The sequence below is a fragment of the Amblyraja radiata genome, chromosome 4 (genome assembly GCF_010909765.2).
Source record: "Amblyraja radiata isolate CabotCenter1 chromosome 4, sAmbRad1.1.pri, whole genome shotgun sequence".
Lineage (NCBI taxonomy): Eukaryota > Metazoa > Chordata > Chondrichthyes > Rajiformes > Rajidae > Amblyraja > Amblyraja radiata.
Window position 1 is genome coordinate 110,298,083 of NC_045959.1, and position 23,713 is coordinate 110,321,795.

General features: G+C 42.8%; 1 protein-coding gene across 5 annotated transcripts in view; it reads right to left on the reverse strand.

Annotated features, from left to right (window-relative positions):
• Window positions 1–5,589: 5,589 nt before the first annotated feature.
• Window positions 5,590–23,713, reverse strand: part of trank1 (tetratricopeptide repeat and ankyrin repeat containing 1) — a 133,391-nt gene continuing 115,267 nt past the window's right edge. For all 5 annotated transcript variants that reach the window (XM_033020218.1, XM_033020214.1, XM_033020216.1 and 2 more), the window contains 3 exons: window positions 16,379–19,416; window positions 9,906–10,001; window positions 5,590–6,984 (listed from right to left, as the gene is read on the reverse strand). In XM_033020218.1, the coding sequence (XP_032876109.1) occupies window positions 6,869–6,984; window positions 9,906–10,001; window positions 16,379–19,416 (3,250 nt within the window). In that variant the 3' untranslated portion in view covers window positions 5,590–6,868. The remainder of the gene's footprint in view (window positions 6,985–9,905; window positions 10,002–16,378; window positions 19,417–23,713) is intronic.

Here is a 23,713-nt window from a genome sequence, read left to right on the forward strand (position 1 = left end):
CGGTGCTGGCTCGAAGGGCCGAATGGCCTACTCCTGCACCTATTGTCTTTTGATGCAGCATCATGAAATACATCCGAAAAGTTAGTTTACAGCAATTTACTACCAATTACTTTGTAGATAATAGCTATTGTTTCTAAAAAATAACACCACTGATTTGGAAACATGAATTGGACTCTTTGCAGCATTCATTTCCATTCATCTTGCAATAACATTTCAGTCCAGGCTGCTGTAATCAAATAAATAACTGCAGTTGATGCAGCGTCAATTAACTACACTGTTCCTAGTGTGAGATTCAAATTCACAAATGCTCAGAGACAAAGTCAGAGAAACAAGTTTATCTCATTTATTACATTTCTGCGCAGAAAAGGGTGTCTCTCCTCTATCGCCCTCTAGAGACACACCGAGGATCGGGATGTCTTCTATCTTTATACATTTCATTTTACTATTGTCACACCCTCATCCCTCCCCATTGAGCTTCTTGTAATCATAACATAAAGCCCAGATTCCCACGAGAACGTCCTGGAACGCCCACCCAACGTCCAAGACACCTCCCATATCATGCATCGCATGTGCATTTAAATTAGGCATCTTGTCATAGTAGGTGTGTGTTAATATTCATGTTATCTCATCAAGCATGCGTAGTTGAGCGTAACCTCGTGTCCTTCTCCCCTTTGTTCTAATTTTTTTTAAACTCCTGCTGAAGTCTTTCTATTTGCTACTTTTTATCTAGAATTTCTCTCTGTTCTGTATATTGTTACTTTATCTCCTACCAGCAGTCTGGCTTCTGCTGACATCTTATTTCTTTCTAAGTTATATTTCAGAGTTCTAGTATAAATCAACCATCTCTATTAACCCTTTTCTCACACTAGGAAGGTTGTACAACTGAATAAATTAAATAAACATATCCAATCGATGCCGCACCATCAATTACATTAGAAAAACTTGCTTTCAATCTGTTGTTGTAAAGGTCTGCTCCAATAATGGCAATTGAATGTAACATTGATAGTCTGCATTGGAAACGTCTAACAAAGGTGCTGGCAGTAAGTAGAATGCAGTTTCATACGGTTGGCAATAACCTTTCCTAGGAAGGTTGTACAACCAAATAAACGTTTCAAATCGGTGAAGTATCATGAAATACATTAACAAAACTAGTTTTCAGCCTGTTGTTTTAACAATCCGATTAAATAATACAATTGAATGCAACATCGCTACTCTACATTGGAAACTACTAACAAAACAGACTGCAGTCAGTAGAAAGCTTGACTGTATTTAGTCTAGTATATATTTACAAAAGTCTCATCTTGTATGTATGTATACGTGTGTGTGTGTGTATGTATACGTGTGTGTGTGTGTATGTATGTATACGTGTGTGTGTGTATGTATGTATACGTGTGTGTGTATGTATACGTGTGTGTGTATGTGTGTGATTCTGAATGTGTTTTTCTACCTTTGTCAAAACACTACGCGCTGGAGTTGATTTTTTTACAGACTATTACTCACATTAACCCGGTCAACACAATAAACAGGTTCCGTTCACATTTCATGTTATATTTAAAAAGTTATTCATCATTAAAGTAAAAAAAAGCCAAAACGGCCTTTTTGAAAAACTCATATAGATTCTTCAAGAAGCTTCGAGTGACGTCACAATGCCCCTGCAAGGGGAGGGGGAGATGCCGCCCCCTCCACCTCCCCAATGGTTTTAACTTCATCAACCGCTGATTCTTCGCAAGGGCTGGGGGGGGGGGGGGGGGGGAGAAGATGCGGCCTCTCTCGGGTTGGCCCGCGGGCGGCCTCACTCGGGTCAGCGACAGCCCACTGCCTCGCTCGGATCGGTACCCGCCCTGTCTTGGGTCTGCGTCCGTGGCCTCTGCTGCTGGTGCCGCCCGCTGAGTCCTGACTGCACCGCCCTCCAGCCCCTTCCCCTCTGGTCCCATTCGCTGGCTCCTGCCCCCCCTCCCCCATGATGCCACCCTCTTCCCCGTGGCTCTGCCCCCCCGTCTTTTCTCCGAACTCTCTACCCTCCCCCCACACCCACAACGCCCCCGCCCACACAGGAAGGTCTGCTCAAATAATGGGAATTGAATGTAACATAGCTACTCTGTACTGCAGATGCCTACCAGAACTGCTTGCAGTACGCATTAGATGGACTCAAAATGCTGGAGTAACTCAGTGGGTCAGGCAGCATCTCTGAACTTATTTCAAAGTTATTTTTAGTTAATGCCATATGAATGAAATCTAATTGGCGGCAGGCACTGAATAGGGATGTTCGGTACTTGTGTCTGTTGTCGCCACCATGTGGCCACATTTGTGTACTGCCTTTGTTGTATGCAAAACAAAGCTTCTCACTGTAGCTAGAGACCCTAAAGGGCCTGTCCCACCAGCATGCGATCTGCATGCGGCGAGCGCGACCAAAGCAGAAGCGGGGGCCGCGCGGAGGTCGAGTGATCCCCGTACAGGGCCTGTCCCACCAGCATGCGATCTGCATGCGGCAAGCGCGACCAAAGCAGAAGCGGGGGCCGCGCGGAGGTCGTGTGAGTGACGTGAAGTTCGAGTGAAGTCCGCGGGAAATTCGCGCTTGACGTATGGCGTCAAGACGTTGCGTACGGCGTCTAGACGCTGCGCACGACCGTCGAGGCGGTGCGTACGGCATTGAGGCGGCTGTGGGCCGGCAGGCCGTTGCCGCGCGGAATATTTGAATACGGTCAGTTTTTCGGAGCCCCGCGGGACCAGCTCCGCACAACTCCATACGGCTCCGGCGATCGAAGTGGGACCGGCCCCGCGAGGCCGTACGGCTCAAGCGACCACGTTAGGTCGCGCTTGCCGCATGCAGTCGCATGCTCGTGGGACAGGCCCTTAAGATAGACACAAAAAGATGGAGTAACTCAGCGAGACAGGCAGCATCACTGGAGAGAAGGTGACATTTCGGGTCGAGACCCATCTTCTGACGAGATATCCTAGGTACATGTGACAATAACGTATCATGCATTCAATTATCTAAATAGTGTCAAGTTGGGAGGAGGGGAGGTGCGGCAGGATCTGGGGGTCCTTTTTCATCGGTCAATGAAAGTGGGCATGCAGGTACAGCAGGCAGTGAGTAAGGCGAATGGCATGTTGGCCTTCATAAATAGAGGAGTTGAGTATAGGAGCAGTTGTACAGGGCCCTAGTGAGACCACACCTGGAGTATTGTGTGCAGTTTTGGTCCCCTAATTTGAGGAAGGACATTCTTGCTATTGAGGGAGTGCAGCGTAGGTTTACAAGGTTAATTCCCAGGATGGCGGGACTGTCATATGCTGAGAGAATGGAGTGGCTGGGCTTGTATACTCTGGAGTTTAGAAGGATGAGAGGATATCTTATTGAAACATATAAGATTATTAAGGGTTTGGACATGCTAGAGGCAGGAAACATGTTCCCGATGTTGGGGGAGTCCAGAACCAGGGGCCACAGTTTAAGAATAAGGTGTAAGCCATTTGGAACGGAGATGAGGAAACACTTTTTCCACACAGAGAGTTGTGAGACTGTGGAATTCTCTGCCTCAGAGGGCAGTGGAGGCCGGTTCTCTGGATACTTTCAAGAGAGAGCTAGATAGGGCTCTTAAAGATAGTGGAGTCAGGGGATATGGGGAGAAGGCTGGAACAGGGTACTGATTGGGGATGATCAGCCATGATCACATTAAATGGCGGTGCTGGCTCGAAGAGCTGAATGGCCTACTCCTGCACCTCTTATCTATTGTCAATCAACATTACACTTTTTTTTGCAGCAAGTTTGATTCTTTTGGATGAGTAAGGTTGTATAGAGTCATAGATCATGGAAATGGGATCTTCTGGCCAACTTGACCACAACATGTTCCGTCTACACGGGTCCCACCTGACTGCGTTTGGCCCATATCCCTTCAAACCTGCCCTAAACATGTACCTGTCTAACTGTTTCTTAAACATTGTGATAGTCCCTGCCTCAACTACCTCCTCTGGCAGCTCATTCCATACACCCACCACCCTTCATGTGAAAAAGCTACTCCTCAGATTCCTATTAAATCCTTCCCCTTCACCTGAAACCTATGTCCTCTGGTCTTCGATTCCCCTACTCTAGCTAAGAGACTCTGTGCATCCACCCAACCTATTCCTCTCATGATATTATACACCTCTAAGATCACCCCTCATCCTCCTACACTACAAGGAATAGAGGCCCAGCCTACTCAACCTCTCCCTATAGCTCACACCCTCTAGTCCTGGCAACATCCTCGTGAATCTTTACTGCACCCTTTCCTGCTTGACAACATCTTTCCTATAACACGTTGCCCGGAACTGAACACAATACTCTAAATGCAGCCTCCCCAACGTCCTTATAACTGCAACATGACCTCCCAACTTCTAGGCTCAAACCTTGATCGATGAAGGCCAATGTGCCAAAAGCCTTTTGACCACCCTATCTACCTGCGACTCCACCTCCAAGGAATTACGTACATACACTCCTTGATCCCTGTGCTCTATAACACTCTCCAGAACCCTACCATTCATTGTGTAGGTCCTGCCCATGTTAGACTTCCAAAATGCAACATCCCTATTTCATCAACCATTCCTCAGCCCACCTGGCCAAACAATCACGATCCTGCTGCAATTTTTCACAACCATCTTTACTATCTGCAATACCACCCATTTTTGTATCATCTGCAAACTTGCTAATCTTGCCATGTACGTTCTCATCCAAATCATTGATATAGATGACAATCAGTAACGGGCCCACCACCGAACCCTGAAGCACACCACAAGTCACAGGCATCCAGACCGAGAAGCAATTTTCCACCATCATCCTCTGCTTCCTTCCATGAAGCCAATTTCCTGTCCATTCAACTATCTCTCCTTGGATCCCAGATTTCTTTGATCCTTGGATCCAGATCTCCTTATGTTCCAGAGCGCCCTACCATGTGGAACCGTGTCGAATGCTTTGCTGATGTCCATCAGTCTGAAGAAGGGTCTCGACCCAAAACATCACCCATTCCTTCTCTGCTGCCTCACCCGCTGAGTTACTCCAGCATTTTGTGTCTAGCTTCCATACATAACAACTACAGCTCTGCCCTCATCAACCTTTTTGGTCACATCTTCAAAAAAACTCAGATTCGCGAGACACGACCTCCCACGTACAAAACCATGATGACTATCCCTAATCAGCCCTTGTCCAGCTAAATGCATGCATATCCCATTGCTCAGAATACTCTCTAGTAACTTTCTAACTACAGATGTTAAGCTCACTGGCCTGTAATTCCCAGTATTTTCCCTGCAGCCCTTTTTGAATGGAGGTACAACAGTTACCACCCTCCAGTCTTCCAGTATCTCTCCTGCATCTAATGACGACTCGTAAATTTCAACCAAGGCTCCTGCAATTTCCTCTCTGGTTTTCCACAATGTCCTCGGTATATCTGCTCAGGATGAAATCACATGAAATATTATGAAATAAATGTTTCCAATGGATTTAGGAGCATGCATTACGAAAAATGTGTTTCACAAAAAGTTATCTCAACACCTTATTTCACAGAAAGAGATCCAGTAATCACTCCCCCCAGGTCATTGATGAAGAACATTCTACTGGATACATTCCCATTGTTTAAGATTTTTTTTTAATTGAGTGGACATTAATGCAAACTGTGAAATAAAATTATACATTGTCGAAAATGTTTTACTTCAGTTCTACATTTTTGCAGATTTAAAAAAAAATAATCTTTGGAGCAATTACTACAAACTGTATTGAAAAACTCTCCTCAATAAAAATAAAGATTACACAACTGTTTAATCTGCTGGTGAAACATCATCCCCCACACACACACACACACTATTTGCTGGGGAAAAATATTAAAATATAAAATGTTTATTTCAACCTCAAAGCCACATAATCTACCCATATTTTTCTTGAAATCTCTCTAGATTCTTACAACATAAACAGTTCTATTGCCTAATTTAAACAATATTATTGTAACTCCAGACCTTGGGAAAATCTCCTTACGCTGTGTTATTTGAACAGACTCATACAAACCATTTTCCCAACCTCCACCTTCCTCACCAATTGAATGATTTAAGTCATTGTCTATCGTAGACCTACCTCAATATTTTGGTAATCGTAGGCTAAAATTGATTTTTTTAAAGCAATTTGGTCCAAATGATCTATGTACAAATATTTTTTTCCAATTTTATGGAAAGACATTTAAAACTATTAAACATGCTTCAGTGATAAATTTACAAAGTTTTCATCTTTGAAGTTTCGTATACATTTCCAAAAAAATGATGTCAAATGTAATATACAACAGTCTATTTTAACTGCGATATCAAGAAATAAAAGCCTTCAAACACATTTAGAATATTAACTGTGTTCTCTCCCATTATGAGGCCCTAGAGCTGAGTGATAAAGGGAAATGACCAAGTTAGGAGAGTTCAGCAGATTGCTGAGAGAAGATTTTGATTACATCTTAGAATAGATGGCTTCAGTGGGATCATGCATTCTTGCACTAATACTATCAATGCTTCCTTCTTCTATAACATTTCAAGGATGGGAATTATACATTGATACGAAAATATCTGTTTTTTAAGGATATATCAATTGTACGTCAGAATTCAAAGGACAGAAAAATTGACAAGTGATAAAAAAATTATTTTGTAAAGAAAATTGCAAACTAAACATACAACCTTGGCGACCAGGTACAAAAACATGGCCTTTTTGCACAATTCAATCTCTGCTAAATTGGTAAAAAGTGAAAAAAGATTCCTACCAAATATCCAAGAACATACAGAAGGAGCAAAGGACATTGCAGGTGCAAGGTGAATAAGTACAAAAATTTGACACCACAAACACTAAATCCCACCATACAAAATTGGCTCCAAATTAGCGCTTCCTTCTCTTTGAGGATTTCTTTTTCTTCTTGGAGCATAGTTCATCAAAATTTTCATGACCATCTTCTTCGCCTTCAAAATCAGGTGTACTCTGGTTAACTTCAAGTCCTGCAGAGCACAATAAATGTACCACATTGCACATGGTGAAATATGTCCAGCAAATAAAAGATGCCATGATCTGTAACTGGATCAATAAAAACTAGTGCTGGAACCACTCAGCAAATCAGGCAATATAGTTCTAGATCATACAGCCCAACTTGCCCACACTGACCAACATGTCTCATCTACATTAGTCCCACCTGCCTGCCCTTGGTCCAAAGCCCTCAAGTCAAGTATCCTTTATTGCAAAATTTCATGCCTTACAGTCATAACATAGAATAAAATAACAAAACACACAATAAACACAAATTTAACATCCACCACAGTGAGTCTACCAAGCACCTCCTCACTGTGATGGAAGGCAAAAAGTATTAAGTCCTTGTCTCTTCCCTCCTTGTTTTCCCCCTGCATTGAGGCGATGCAGGCTTCCGATGTGGTGACCCCGCCGGGTGATGGTAAGTCAGTCAGTCCCGCGGCTGAATCTGAGCCCCGCGAACGGGCCAGTTCAAACTCCCAGTCGAAGCTCCTAACCTGTCATACCCACGTACCTGTCTAATTATTTCTGAAACATTACAATAGTCCTCGTCTCAATTACTTCTTCCAGCAGCTCATTCCATACACCCACCACCCTTTGTGTGGAAAAAGTTACCTCAGATTCCTATTAAATCTTTTCCCCTTCATCTTAAACCCATGTCCTCTGGTTCTCGATTTCCCTACTCTGGGCAAGAGACTATGCGTCCACTCAATCTATTCCTCTCATGATTTTATACACCTCTATGATCACACCTCATCCTCCTGCGCTCCAAAGAATAGAGTCCCAGCCTGCTCAACCTACCCCCATTCCTCAGACACTCAAGTCCTGGCGACATCCTCGTAAATCTTCTCTGAACCCTTTCCAGCTTGACAACACCTTCCCTATAACATGGTGCCCAGAACTGAACACAATACTCTAAATGCGGCCACACCAATGTCTTGTATATATATGAAACGTTCATAGTTTCACTTTCCTCAGATACTGCCTAACCTGCTGAGTGTTCCCACTATTTAATGATTTTATTTCAAATTTCCAGCAGCTGCAACTTTTTTTTAATTTACATTTTGTAGTCATATGGAAATACAAAACCAAATTCCAAGCATTTGAATTTACATCTTGACGACCCAAAACACTGACTGGAGAAAAATTACTTTAAAGTATTTGAGTAAAAGGTATAGAGTTGGCCTGTACAAAGGAAGCTTAAAGGGCCTGTCCCACTTACACGAATTTTTCGGCGACTTGCCGGCACCCGTCATAGTCGCAGCAGATCAAACAATTTCAAAATGTTGAAAATCCAGCGGCGACCAGAAAAAGCTACGCGGGGTGACGCCTGTATGGTCGTGAGTAGTGGCACAAAGAGTCGTACCTTTTTGTGGTCGCCGCGGGATTTGCAACATTATCTGTTTATTTATATATATATTATTTATATATATAAACAGATATCTATATATATGGTCTATGCTTAATAGACACACTGATCTGTTCTGTATTTATGCTTACAATACTCTGCTGTGCTTCAGCAAGCAAGAATTTCATTGTCCTATCTGGGACACATGACAATAAACTCTCTTGACTTGACTTGCACATTTTAAACATTTCAGTGACCTGCTGCGACTATGTCGGGCCCCGGCAAGTCGCCGAAAATAATCGCGTAAGTGGGACAGGCCCTTGTCAACAAAAACCCAGTAAGGTAAATTCGAATTATTTCATTGAAATTAGCCCAACCGCAATAGTATTTTCTTAAAAACAACCCTGTAATTTTTTATCATTATAAGTAATCAATTCAGCCAAGTTTGCTAATGGAACAGCGTTTCATGATGCTTGTTTTATAGAATCGTGGCTTCACGTCTCCATTTGTTATTTAAATCAAATATTAAATAATAAAGTTGATGTAAGTAACGAGCTGATGCCGACACCAGGATATTGGTACATTTGAATGTGTGAAATTCATCAACTTAATAACAAAGCTCTGCCGTTAAATAATGGATCCATTTGTTCAGTGAGAATTTGCAAGAGAAAATAATCTGTAAAAAACTTAGCCAGATCATGTTTTTAATGGATACTTCAACAGAAAAGAATAAATTTGGTCAAAGGCTTTTTTTTTGGTTAAATAGGATTAACGAGTGCCAAATACAATGGAGACAAACTAGTTGGAATCAACCAAACAGGGAAATAGTTGATCAGTAACCAACTTGTCTATTAAAGTTGACCTTAGATTTAAATTCACCCTCTAGTGAAACCAGGTGATGAGTGGCCCAGCGCTGCAGCGTTAGAGTTTCTGCCTTACAACGCCAAAGACCCGGGTTCAATCCTGACTACGGGTGCTGTCGGTACAGAGTTAGTATGTTCTCCCGTGACCACATTTGTTTTATCCGGGTGCTCTGGTTTCCTCCCACACTCCAAAGATGCACAGTTAATTGTTAAATCAATCGAATTAATTAATTAATCACTCAATCGATTAATAAAAAAAGGTTAATTGGCTTCAGTAGGTTGTAAAATTGTCCCTAGTGTGTGGGATGATCATTGGTCGGTGCAGACTAAGTGGGCCGAAGGGCCTGTTTCCATGCTGTATCCCATAGGGTCCAGACCATGAACCTGTGCGTCCACAGATACTGCTTGTGTTCCCACTGAGTTCCCTCAGCACTTTAGGATTTGTAAAGAATACAATGCAGACTGGTGAGAGAAATGCATCAGAAAAGACAAAGAGGAAGGGGCATTTGATTTAAATGCTTTTATAAAACTCAATGAAACTACCCAGAATAGATTTTCAATCCATTAAATATGTATTTAAGTACTATACCAGGTATTGTACAGAATCTTAATACATCAAAAAAGTAACCACTGTTAGGCTTGGCACATTTATTGTGAATTACTATTGGTGGATCTTTGAACATACCATAATCATTCAGGTTGCTGGATTGTTTCCGCCAGAGATCGGTGCTATCTACAATTTTCTGAAGGTCTTCAACTTTTGGTGTTAATATTTCCTCACCTGGAAGTTATATGGACAGGTTATACAGATACAGGTAATCTATATCAATAGCTAAAAGCTACAAATAAAAGCAAGAAAATGGTAATAAAGTACTGATTATATCACACCGTGTGACATACACAAGAACTGTTATCACTTCATGCATCAAATTATACTTAAGTGTTTCATAGATGTTTCATGGACATCACAGCACAAGGAACAAGCCCTTCAGCCCCCTTGTCTATGCCAAAGTTGATAGAAACATAGAAAATAGGTGCAGGAGTAGGCCATTCGGCCCTTCGAGCCTGCACCGCCATTCAATATGATCATGGCTGATCATCCAACTCAGTATCCTGTACCTGCCTTCTCTCCATACCCCCTGATCCCTTTAGCCACAAGGGCCACATCTAACTCCCTCCAATGAACTGGCCTCAACTACCTTCTGTGGCAGAGAATTCCAGAGATTCACCACTCTCTGTGTGAAAAATGTTTTCCTCATCTCGGTTCTAAAAGATTTCCCCCTTATCCTTAAACTGTGACCCCTTGTTCTGGACTTCCCCTGCATCTAGCCTGTCCAACCCCTTAAGAATTTTGTAAGTTTCTATAAGATCCCCCCTCAATCTTCTAAATTCTAGCGAGTACAAGCCGAGTCTATCCAGTCTTTCTTCATATGAAAGTCCTGACATCCCAGGAATCAGTCTGGTGAACCTTCTCTGTACTCCCTCTATGGCAAGAATGTCTTTCCTCAGATTAGGAGACCAAAACTGTACACAATACTCCAGGTGTGGTCTCACCAAGATCCTGTACAACTGCAGTAGAACCTCCCTGCTCCTATACTCAAATCCTTTTGATGTCCATTATACCTACACCCTCTGACCTTACGAATCGCATACTCCAATCTTTGACATCTCAACCCTGGGAAAAAGGTTCTGACTCCCTACCCTGTCTATACCGTACACAATTTTATATGCTTCCGTCACTGTATGTCATGTTGTCACTTGCGAGCGAAGCACCAAGGCAAATTCATTGTATGTGAACATACTTGGCCAATCAACTTGTTCATTCATTCAGGTCCACCCTCAACCTCCAATGTTCCAGAGAAAACCGTCCAATTTTGTCCAAACATTCTAGCTAATACACTCCAATCTTGGCAACATCCTGTCAAATCTGCATCCACTTCAAACCCTCCACATCCTTCCTTTGGCACGGCGACCAAAACTGCACACAATACTCCAAATGCGGCCTAACTAAAATTTCATACCGCGCCAATGCCGCTTCCCAACTTTTAAACTCAATGCCCCAACCATTGACGGCAAGCAAGAATGCCATCTTGTTCTTTACAACCCGATTCACTGATGTTGCCACTCTCAGGAAGCTATGGACTTGCACCACATGATCACTCTGCACATCAATGCTCCAAAGAATCCTGCAATTTACTGTATACAAAGAACGCAGAACAATACAGCACAGGAACAGTCGTTCTGCCCACGATGTCTGCACTGACCATGATGCCAAGTTAAACTAATCTTCTCTGCCTGCATGTAATCCATATCTCTCAATTCCCCATGTGGCAATCTAGAGGCATCTTGAATGTCAGTATTATATCGGCCTCCACCACGAACCATGGCAGCACTCTGTGTAAAAAAACTTGCCATGCACATCTCCTTTAACGTTTGCTCCTCTCACCTTACAGCTGCACCTGCTGGTCCTCGACATATCCACCCTGGGAAAACATTTCTGATCATCTATCTTATCTATGCCTCTTATGATGTTATGTAAGTCTATCAAATCTGCCCGCAGCCTCCAATTCTCCAGAGAAAACGACAAAAATTAAGTGCAGCAAAAAAATGAGTACTCTTAATACAATCTGCAATTGTGAGAGCTGGCAGCCACTAAACTATTTTTGCATTTGATCTCCCAAAGTGCTAGATCTTGCACCAGCCATTTCTGTGCCTACATTTCCAACTGATCTAAATCTTACTGATACTCATGATAACTTTTCCTCATTATCCACAAAAAAATTCTTGTCAGTTGCAAACTAACTAATCAGTCAACCTACATTTTCATAGAGTCATATAGTCATACTGTGTGGAAACAGGCCCTTTGGTCCAACTTCCCCATGCCAACCAACTTGTCCCATCTACACCAGGCCCACAGCTTTTGTTTGGCCCATATTCCTCTAAATCTATCCGATTCATATGCCTGTCTAAATGTCTCTTAAATCTTGCGATAGTACGTGCCTCAAACACCTCCTCCAGCAGCTCGTTCCATACACCCACCACCTTTGGTGTAAAAAAGATACGCCTCAGGTTCCAATTAAATCTCCCCCACTTCACATGAAACCTATGACTTCTGTTTCTCAAATTCCCTACTCTGTGCATTTACCTGATTTATTCCTCTCGTAAATTGTACACCTCTATAAGATCACCACTCATCCTCCTGCATTCCTAGGAATAAAGTCCTAGCCTGCTCAACCTCTTCCTTTTGCTCAGGCCCTTGAGTCCCGGCATCCTTCTCTGCATCCTTTCCAGCCTGACAACATATTTCCTACAACATGGTGACCAAAACTGAACACAATACTCTAAACGTGGCCTCACCAATGCCTTGTTCAACTGTAACATGACCTCCCAATTTCTATACTCAATACTCTGACTGATAAATACCAATGTGCCAAAAGCCATTTTGACCACCTTATCTACCTGTGGTGCCATTTTCAAGGAACTATGTATTTGTATTCCTAGATCTCTCTGCTCTTTGTACATAAATGGAAAAAGGGTAGCTAGAAAGTGCATGGGACCCCTGGGGAATCAAAGCGGTCAACAATATGTGTAGCCACACTCTCTCTAGATACCCTTTTTCCTATCTATCTATCTATCTATCTATCTATCTATCTATCTATCTATCTATCTATCTATCTATCTATCTATCTATCTATCTATCTATCTATCTATCTATCTATCTCTTGAGGTTGCAGTGGCAGTTAGCAGCTATGACGTCACAATGGGATCTCATTTACATAAACTGCCAACTTAACTTTTACTTTTCACCGTAAAAAATCCAATTGCATTTGCTGGCCCTGCCCATTACAATGTTGCAAATCACAGGACACCGAGTCCTGGCAGCAAGTGCAATTGGATTTTTTAAAGTGAAAAGTCGAATTTTTAAAGTTTAAAAAGAGTGTGAAGAGGCTGGGGAGGAAGTGCTAGAGATAAGGGGAAATGTGCCGCCCCTGCGCAGTTGGGGGGTATGCGTGAGTGGTGGAAAATTGTGTTGGTGGAACGGGTTGCGCAGGGGGAACGGATGAGTGGTGGAATATTGCGTTGGGGAACGGGTTATGTTGAGGGACCAGGCCTCCCTTGGGGCTATGGATGAGTGGTGGAATATTGCGTTGGGGGAACGGGTTGCATTGGGGGATCAGGCCTCCTGTGTGACAGGGACCCAACAGGTCCCACTTGGTCTAGTGTACTTATAAAATCTCTTGGGATTATCTTTAAGGGATTTTTCAGAGCTATCCTGTCCTATTTTTGCACTACTGATTTCCTTTTTTAGTTCTCAAAACTCTTCCAGGCATGCACTTGATTCCAGGTGTTGATACCCGTGTCATGCGTCCCTCTTATTCTTGACCAATGCCTCAATTTCCCTCATCATCCAAGCCTTCTTTGTGATTGCATCTATTTGCTGAACATAGGGCAGGTCATCTAAGATGTTAATGCACGAGATACTAATAATTCTCTCCACTGTCAAACCTATCTGTTTCTGTTTCAGTTTAGTTGATTGCCACACGTACCTAGGTACAATGAAAAGCTTTTGTTGCATGCTAACCAGTCAGCAGAAAGAAAAAACATGATTACAATCGATCCATTTACAGTGCATAGATACATGATAAGGGAATAACGTTTAGTGCAAGCCAGCATAGTCCCATCAAGGATAGTCCGAGGGTCACCAAAGACGTAGATAGTAGTTCAGCACTGCTCTCTAGCTGTGGCAGGATGATTCAGTTGTCTGATAACAGCTGTGAAGAAACTGACCCTGTACCAACTATCCCAATGAAAACAGGCATCTACGCTGTTCTGGTCAACTCTTAGTTCCTTGGTTTTGTTGACATTGTGAGAGATGTTGTTACGGCAAGACAAACCATCTGTTCTAACCCTCTCATGTCTGTTGGCTCTACTGTCATAAATGCATGGGCTCAGGGGAAGGTCCTGTCTCTCAAAGTTTATTGAGTTTTTTGAGACGGTGGCAAAGATGACTGATGAGGGTAGGGTAGTAGACCATTATATTGGGTCTACATGCATTTTAGTAATGCATTTTACAAGGCCCCCCATGGCAGGTTTATCCAGGAGGTTAAGTCACACGGAGTGGCACGTTGGACATAAAATTGATGTGACAGACACAACAGAAATGAGTTTTGATGGGGTGTTTTCAACTGGAGGCTTGTGACCAGTGATGTTCTGCAAGGATTACTGCCGGCACCTCTGTTGTTTGCTATAATTAATTGATTTGGACAAAAGCGGTTGGTATTGTAGATAGTGAAGATGGTTGTGAACATTTGCGGCAGGATCTTGATCGATTGGGCAGGTGGGCTGAGGAATGGTCGGTGGAATTGAAGTGTAGCATTTTGGAAAGTCTAACATGGGAAGGAGCTACAGAGTAAACAGGGCTCTAGGGAGTGTTGCAGAGCAGAAACATCTAGGAGTGCTGGTACATAGTTCCTTTAAAGTGGCGTCACGTTTAGATCGGGTGGTCAAAAAGGCTTTTGGCACATTGACCTTTATCAGTCAGACTATTGAGTATGGAAGTTGGGAGGTCATGCTGCAGTTATACTAGATTGTGTTCAGTTTTCAGTTTTGCACACTATTATAGGGAAGATGTTGTCAAGCTGGAAAGAGCACAGAGGAGATTTACAAAGATGTTGCCAGGACTCGAGGGCATGAGCTACAAGGAGAGGTTGAGCACTGAGTCCTTTGCCCAGAGCATGAGAACGTGAGGACATGGATCCAAGGCGAGTGGGGTGGGGGGAGAGAAATGTAATAGGAACCTGAGGGGTAACTTTTTTTACACAAAGGGTGGTGGGTGTATGGAATGAGCTGCCGAAGGAGGTTGTTGGGATAGAAGTTGAGTATAGAAGTCGGGATGTAATGTTAAAATTGTACAAGGCATTGGTGAGGCCAATTCTGGAGTATGGTGTACAATTTTGGTCGCCCAATTATAGGAAGGATGTCAACAAAATCGAGAGAGTACAGAGGAGATTTACTAGAATGTTGCCTGGGTTTCAGCAACTAAGTTACAGAGAAAGGTTGAACGTTAGGTCTTTATTCTTTGGAGCGCAGAAGGTTAAGGGGGGACTTGATAGAGGCCTTTAAAATGATGAGAGGGATAGACAGAGTTGACGTGGATAAGCTTTTCCCACTGAGAGTAGGGCAGATTCAAACAAGAGGACATGACTTGAGAATTAAGGGACAGAAGTTTAGGGGTAACATGAGGGGGAACTTCTTTACTCAGAGAGTGGTAGCTGTGTGGAATGAGCTTCCGGTGGAGGTGGTGGAGGCAGGTTCGATTTTATCATTTAAAAATAAATTGGATAGTTATATGGATGGGAAAGGAATGGAGGGTTATGGTCTGAGTGCAGGTATATGGGACTAGGGGAGAATAAGTGTTCGGCACGGACTAGAAGGGCCGAGATGGCCTGTTTCCGTGCTGTAATTGTTATATGGATATGGTTATATGGTTGGGGCAGGTACAATCGCAACATTTAAGAAACTTTCAGACAGGTAAGCGTATAGGACAGGTTCAGTGGGATATGGGCCAAACGCTGGCAGGAGGGATTAGTGTAGATGGGGGATCTTGGTCGGAATGGGTAAGAATAATGTAGAAATTATGATAATTCCCAACGCTTAAAATGTGGATTGCAAGTATGTTGGACACCGCTCATCTTGAGGAAATGCGATTCCTCCTAATGGATAAATCAGACCAATTCATAACGAGTTGGTCTCCATTCGTCGTTTTTTTGGAATCATATGGTGCAACACAATTGTAAAAAATAACAGTTTCAGGACTGGACGAGGGTTGGTCAAGATTATAAATAATGATCTCCTTTTCTTTTTTTATTTTCTTTTCTTTTCTCTATTCTCTCTCTCAACTTTCTTCATTTACTCGTTTTCTTTTTTCACACACTATATATTTCACACCTTTCTATCCTTTACTATCTAACTTCTTTTTCTTATTCTAATCTTTTTTCAGTGTAACAAAAAAAAAAAAAAGAAGTTGTACATAAAATGTATTATGAAAATATATATTAGGCACTTTGGTGCCATATGACTGTACTTACTTCTAATAAAATAAAATATTAAAAAAAAAAAAAAAAGAAATTATGATAATTCTATAATAATGTACAATACCTTTGATCCAGATCTTTTGGTCGTAGATAGTGTCTATTGAATCTACAATTGCATCCATACTGCTCTTCAGTTTTCCATACTTCACTTTTGATAGCTCTTTGTATGTTAAGTGCTGTGTTCCCATGTCCTCAAGAGTATTGAGCACATTTCTGCCTTTGCTCATGATTGCCTCCACAGATCTTCTGAAGTAAGCTAAGTAAGCTTTATATACATCCTCTTTCCGTTTGTGTTCTTCAAGCCCGATGTGGTTTTGAAAATATTCATGCGAACACAAATCTTCACCACGTTCTTCATCTTTATTCACTTCCCAATTTTCTGAAGACTGGTCGATGGATTCTTCACATTCCTGCTCGCGGCTGTCGTAACTTCCAGCAGTTCTGGTAAACTTGACTCCACAAATGTCACACTGTGTCTCGTCCACTTGTGCTTCTTTGAAGTTACTGGGAACCTCTTCCATTTGTTGGGCTGTAAATGAAACTGCTTGCGTCAGCAGCATTGGTAAGTATCTGCACACAGCGATTACATGCAGCAAACGTTGCCATTTCTTTCTCACTATGGCTTTCTGCAATTGAGAAGCCATGACCTGGAGACAGTCATCCTTCTCTTCAAGATCCTCGGTAACATCTGCAGCAACATCTTTTTCTTGAAAGAATACAATCTCATCAATTTTTGTTTGACATTCATCAGTAAATTTTTCAATGTGAAGGTTCCGGAAATAAATACCTCGTACATATCCAGGGCCTGAATAATGATCCCATTTCCAAACGCATTCATGCAAATTCTCATCATCTCTTTTACTCAGCAGTTCCTGCAGATTGCTGGCTATGTCCCCAACAGTTTGTGCTCCATTAACTTTTTCAAGAAGTTCTCGTAATCTTGCCGGAACCTTTGACTCATGGTCTTGGGAGACTTTTATCTGCAGCTTTTCCACCTTCCTCAAGCTACACATGATCATCTCCACTGCCCATGGTTCGAGAACTTGTGGTGTGTTTATCAACATGACCAGGCAAAGAACCAGTGTCCTCTCTGCCTCTCCTGAAGAGTAGTAATCTGCATGGCTGAAAGCATCCAGGAGCACATTGAAGTTTTTATTCTCCTCACCACACAAGACACGGGCTAGGAAGGACAAATGTTGTTTAATTTTGTGAATTGCCTTGGGCACATCCTTTGGTTTGTACTCATTTATAATGCTAAAGGAATTTTTGGGTTTTGTAAGTTTGAACTGTCCTTTGAACATGAAGTTCCAGTAATGAAGTAGAGCTATGAAGCTCCTTGGAAGGTAGACGACGACATTCTGTGCAAGATGCATAAGGACAGAACAACACAAGACAAATTGTAATTCAAGCACCATGATAGTGTTGGGGATACTGGGGATGAGAGGATCCACACATCTTTTAACGAGCACATTCATGAAACGGTAAAAGTTGTGAATACACCTCTCTGGGTCTGAGGATTCAAAGAAAGTCTTCATAGATATTATCAGCAGTCTGAAAATGCATAAATGCAATGTTTTGGTTGGCAACATCCCAAGCCTGCCATTTGGGGTTCTTGGCTTCATCTTCTTGTCTTGAACGTCCATGACCTTGTCACTTTTCCTTCGTTCAGAGTCATATGCTTGCTCTTCTTTAGAGAGGAGATCATCAATCTTGAGATAGTCGGATGTTAGAAGATACACTTGTTGCGCCTGAAACCACAAATCTGTTGACTCTCGTCGCTTCTTAACTGAAGCGCATTTAAAACAATAATCCAAGTACTCCCTCAGTACAGATCTGAAACTTTGATATTTAATTTTTTTCACGAGTCCCAAGACCTCCCAGCAAGCAGCGGGATTTGTAGAGATGATACTGCGATGGAAATGCTTTGGGTAAAATGCATTCAGCATAGAAATGCATAAAGCATATTGGTTTCCAGTTAGAATATCGTCAATTTTCTCAACCTCTGGAAAATCATTACTGGGCCAGAAATGTTTAGCTTCCAGCAGGATTCCATTCAGAACAGTCAGATAGATCTTAGCTTCAAGGGAACTTTTTGCTTCATGCCTTTTCAAAGTCTTGTGATAATCCTGACAGGATTGATCCGTGCAGGGCAAGCCACAGATAAACTTTGGACAAATATCTGGAACTTTCAGTCCCGCTGACTTAATTTGTTCTGCAAAGTCACAAAGACGAAGCAATAGATGCTTCTGCAACAAGATTTTCGTCTTTTTCATTTCACACTGGTAAAAGCCGTCTTGCTTGTCCAGTTTTGAAGAGTCAAAATCTATCTGAAAGAACCAAACCCCTTCATGTAGTGGGACTCTGCAATATTTGGCATCGACTGGTACAATTCCAAAAAATGCATAGCAGGCTTTGACCATCTCTTTCTCAGCATTGTTTTGCGGATTGTCAAGGGCTTTCTTTAACGTTACCAGTAGCTCCAGACAAGTCAACGTTTGTTCAAAGCATGAAGAAGCCGTATGATCTTTCTGTATTAAATAAAAGAGACTCTCCATGGCTCCAGCCGCATTGTTTTCATAAACAAAGATGTCAAGAGCTTTTCCAATCAGAAGGGCATCTTCATTTAGAAGCCCGTTCAGTAGCATTGCTTCTCCAAACTGAGAGGACAGCTCTTTTTTGATCTTCAAGAGAGCAGTGGCTTCATCCAGCATTTCTTGGATACTTTGTTTATCCATTGTACTTATTTCTTCTTTTCTTTGTTTCAGTAGTGCAACTCGGGCTGCAGCAACAAGACACTCGGCTTGAAATTCCTTCTTATTTGAAAGCCTTGCAGCTTCCTGGAGCTTGCCATGCTCCCGCATCAAGATGGCAGCTTCCTCCGCCCGGCCCCGGCTTTTCAAAAGTTCCGCTGCTTGAGGTAAGCGCTTGTTTGACTTCAGGAATGCCAGCTGGTCTTCGAGGTCTAGCAGAGACAGGGCCTCTATCATTTCAGCAAGTTTGTTCTCCCTCAGATATTTTGCAGCAGCTTCCAAACGGAACTGGTCCACTGAGTACGGAAGTTTCATCTGTGGCTCCTTCTTTTCATGAAGTATCACTTCATACCTAAAAATAAAAAAAAAAAAATAGAAGCATATTAACATGAACAATGGCTACAAAATCTTACACAGACTGCATTATTTACAATGAACACACTGAAAGCTCCTTCCTTCAAAAAATGTTAATCTCTTCACTGCACTGTGGCTGCAGTTTGTAACCTTCTTAGACCATGGGTGTCTCCAGACTTTCTTTAACGTGGGGAGACTGGTGCACAGGCAGCCACCCCACGGTCCTTGACAGATCTGGGTCAGGATCCAGTGGCATGGAATCCAAGACAACCGGAGACCATTTTCTGCTGCAGACTTCATCCGCCTTCCCAGCCGTTGTGACGTTCCACTAAAGTTAGCCATCGTCCTCCGCCTGTTCCACCGTTGAGGTCTTGGTTGGAATGCTCTTTGTCAGAGACCTCCCCCTCGACTTTACCGCCATGGGTGGCCCTACCAGGAGCGTCCAAAATAGGACGTACATGGTAAATGGTAGGGAATTGAAGAATGCAGGTGAACAGAGGGATCTTGGAATAACTGTGCACAGTTCCCTGAAAGTGGAATCTCATGTAGATAGGGTGGTAAAGAAAGCTTTTGGTGTGCTGGCTTTTATAAATCAGAGCATTGAGTATAGAAGTTGGGATGTAATGTTAAAATTGTACAAGGCATTGGTGAGGCCAATTCTGGAGTATGGTGTACAATTTTGGTCGCCTAATTATAGGAAGGATGTCAACAAAATAGAGAGAGTACATAGGAGATTTACTAGAATGTTGCCTGGGTTTCAGCAACTAAGTTAGAGAAAGGTTGAACAAGTTAGGGCTTTATTCTTTGGAGCGCAGAAGGTTAAGGGGGGACTTGATAGAGGTCTTTAAAATGATGAGAGGGATAGACAGAGTTGACGTGGATAAGCTTTTTCCACTGAGAGTAGGGACGATTCAAACAAGAGGACATGACTTGAGAATTAAGGGACAGAAATTTAGGGGTAACATGAGGGGGAACTTCTTTACTCAGAGAGTGGTGGCTGTGTGGAATGAGCTTCCAATGAAGGTGGTGGAGGCAGGTTCGTTTTTTTCATTTAAAAATAAATTGGATAGTTATATGGACAGGAAAGGAATGGAGGGTTATGGTCTGAGCGCAGGTAGATGGGACTAGGGGGAGAATACGTGTTCGGCACGGACTAGAAGGGTCGAGATGGCCTGTTTCCGTGCTGTAATTGTTGTATGGTTATATGGTAGCTCCAGACGGCATCGCTCTCAGGATCTCAGGACCACACAAGCTTCTCCACCACGACAAGGTGACAATCCATGGAGAAGTTTGTACCAATTACAACATTTATGTAATTACTTGTCTGGATTGCACTGATGGCACTCACAAACCGACAACTCATACTACCAAAAGGACAGTAGGCACTTGGGAACAACCACTTAATTTGCTTTTCACCTTATGAATATGTGTGCGTGAACTGGAATCGTTAGATCGTGGTTGATCCGATTGTGATGGCAACTCCACATTCCAGACCTTGGTTACCTTTCACCCCCTTGCACATCAAGAATTTATTTATAGGATAACTCTGATAGAAACATAGAAGATAGGTGCAGGAGTAGGCCATTCGGCCCTTTGAGCCTGCACCGCCCATTCAATATGATCATGGCTGATCATCCAACTCAGTATCCTGTACCTGCCTTCTCTCCATACCCCCTGATCCCTTTAGCCACAAGGGCTACATCTAACTCCCTCTTAAATATAGCCAATGAACTGGCCTCAACTACCTTCTGTGGCAGAGAATTCCAGAGATTCGCCACTCTCTGTGTGAAAAATGTTTTTCTCATCTCACTCCTAAAAGATTTCCCCTTTATCCTTAAACTGTGACCCCTTGTTCTGGACTTCCCCAACATCGGGAACAATCTTCCTGCATCTAGCCTGTCCAACCCCTTATGAATTTTGTAAGTTTCTATAAGATCCCCCCTCAATCTTCTAAATTCTAGCGAGTACAAGCCGAGTCGATCCAGTCTTTCTTCATATGAAAGTCCTGACATCCCAGGACAGTCTGGTGAACCTTCTCTGTACTCCCTCTATGGCAAGAATGTCCTTCCTCAGATTAGGAGACCAAAACTGTACGCAATACTGCAGGTGTGGTCTCACCAAGACCCTGTACAACTGCAGTAGAACCTCCCTGCTCCTATACTCAAAATTTCACTTTCCTACCATTTAGAAATCCCTATAGTTCAACATCTGGTTCACCAGGTGATATTTGGAAATTACATTCACACGTTTGGGAACAGCTCCATCCAAGACCATAGGAAATATCAGAGAATAGTGGAGGCAGCCCTGAGCATCGCACAAACCAACCTCCCTTCCATTCACTCCATTTACACCTAACGCTGCCTCGGCAAGGCCAGCAGCACAATCAAGGACGAGTCACACTCTGGCCACTCCTTCTTTTCCCCTCTCCCAATGGGCAAAGGTATAGAAGTGTGAAAACGCACACCTCCAGATTCAGGGACAGTTTCTTCCCAGCTGTTATCATGCAACTGAACCATCCCACCACCACAAGAGAGAAGTGCTGAACTACTATCTACCTATTTGGAGACCCTCAGACTATCTTTGATCAGAATTTAGGGCTTTATCCTGCACAAAACATTACTCACGTTATTCTCTTTATCTTGTATCTGTCCACTGTGGATGGTTCGATTGTAATCACGTATTGTCTTTTCGCTGACTGGTTAGCACGCAACAAAAGCTTTTCACTGTACCTCGGTACACGTGACAATAAACTAAACTCAAAACGTACCTCAGTTCATGCGCTCCTTGATATTTGTCGAGGTCACAGTTCAGCTACACCAAGGGTTCCCAACCTGGGGTAAATTTCGCCTTCCCAGGGGGTAAATTTGTTGGTTCTGGATTTGTACATATTTTCTCTCATTGACTGACTGTGCTTGGTTCTGGCATCGTTAGTTGTTCATAAATAAGTGAAATAACATAGTTATATGCTATTAAAGTTGCCAGGGGTTAACGGGACGAAAAAGGTTGGGAACCCCCTGATCTACACCATGCCGACTCACCAAGGTACCACTTCCTGCACTCTCCATCCCTCTCATCGGCTCCAGTTCCTGTGTTCCCAGTCTGCTCACCAGGTCCCTGTTCTCACTCTATGACCACCCACTGGGACTCTGGTTCCTCACTCCCATCCACTTGCCATTTCCCACCTGCTCCATCCCTCATTCCCTTGCTCCCTTTAAATTCACCTGGTTTGGATGGCCATGCTCCCTTGAAATACAACCTGGCTTTGTTTCCCCTACAGGTGTGAAAACGCACACCTGCAGATTCCCGTTAAATTTATTAGGTTCACCAAAATGTTACTGTGTAACATCTTTTTAATAACCAATGTAAAAGTGTGTTGGGAATATAAATTACATAATAACTGAAAGTCCAGAAACTCCATTGATCCACCACCACTAAAGGGCCGTGAGTGCTGGATTCACAAAGTGGAGATGCTTCAAAAGCTTCAACTTCTTGGGGAGAAATATCACCAGCAATTTGTCATGGACCAGTCACATCGAAGCAATGGCCAAGAAAGCACACCAACATCTCTACTCCCTTAAGGGCCTGTCCCACTTTCAGGGGGGATGATTTTTTTGTCTAATTGTAGTCCTGTAGGTCTGTGTCCAAGATGGCTGCCGTGAAGAGAGAGTGGACGCTGGCGCGCTTTGGCTGCCGCTGCTCTCTCTTCACACTGTGTTTTTGATTTTCTGTTTTTGGATTGAATTCTGTTTTTAATTTGTGTCTCTGTGATGTCTTTATTACTTGTTATATTCCGATTATATGTTTTTATTACGATTACTATGTAAGGTGTCCTTGAGATGTCTGAAAGGCGCCCATTAAATAAAATTTATTATTATTATTATTAATTCACGACCTTTTATACTCGTGGACATTTTTCATCAGGCTAGAAAAACGCCCCGACCTACTTGATGCCACGAGTACCTACGACTAGCATCACGACCTACCTACGACCTCGTGACGACCATGCTGAGAGTGTGAGTCAAGGGCAAACTCGGCAGAGGTCGTGAATTAGGTCGTGTAAGTGGGACAGGCCCTTTGGAAGGCTGAAGTAAACTTGGCATGTCCCCAACAAACTAGCATTTATTTTGAGAGGGCGAGACCACAAAAACAGAGATGTAATGGTGAGTCTTTCTAAAGCACTGGTCAGACTATCGAGTTGAAATTCCCCAAGTGGCCACAGTGGCCATTGCGAGTGGTGTGCACTCTTTCTGGTCTTGTTCCTCTGTCATGAAAGAATCAACCTTGCTCTCAATATT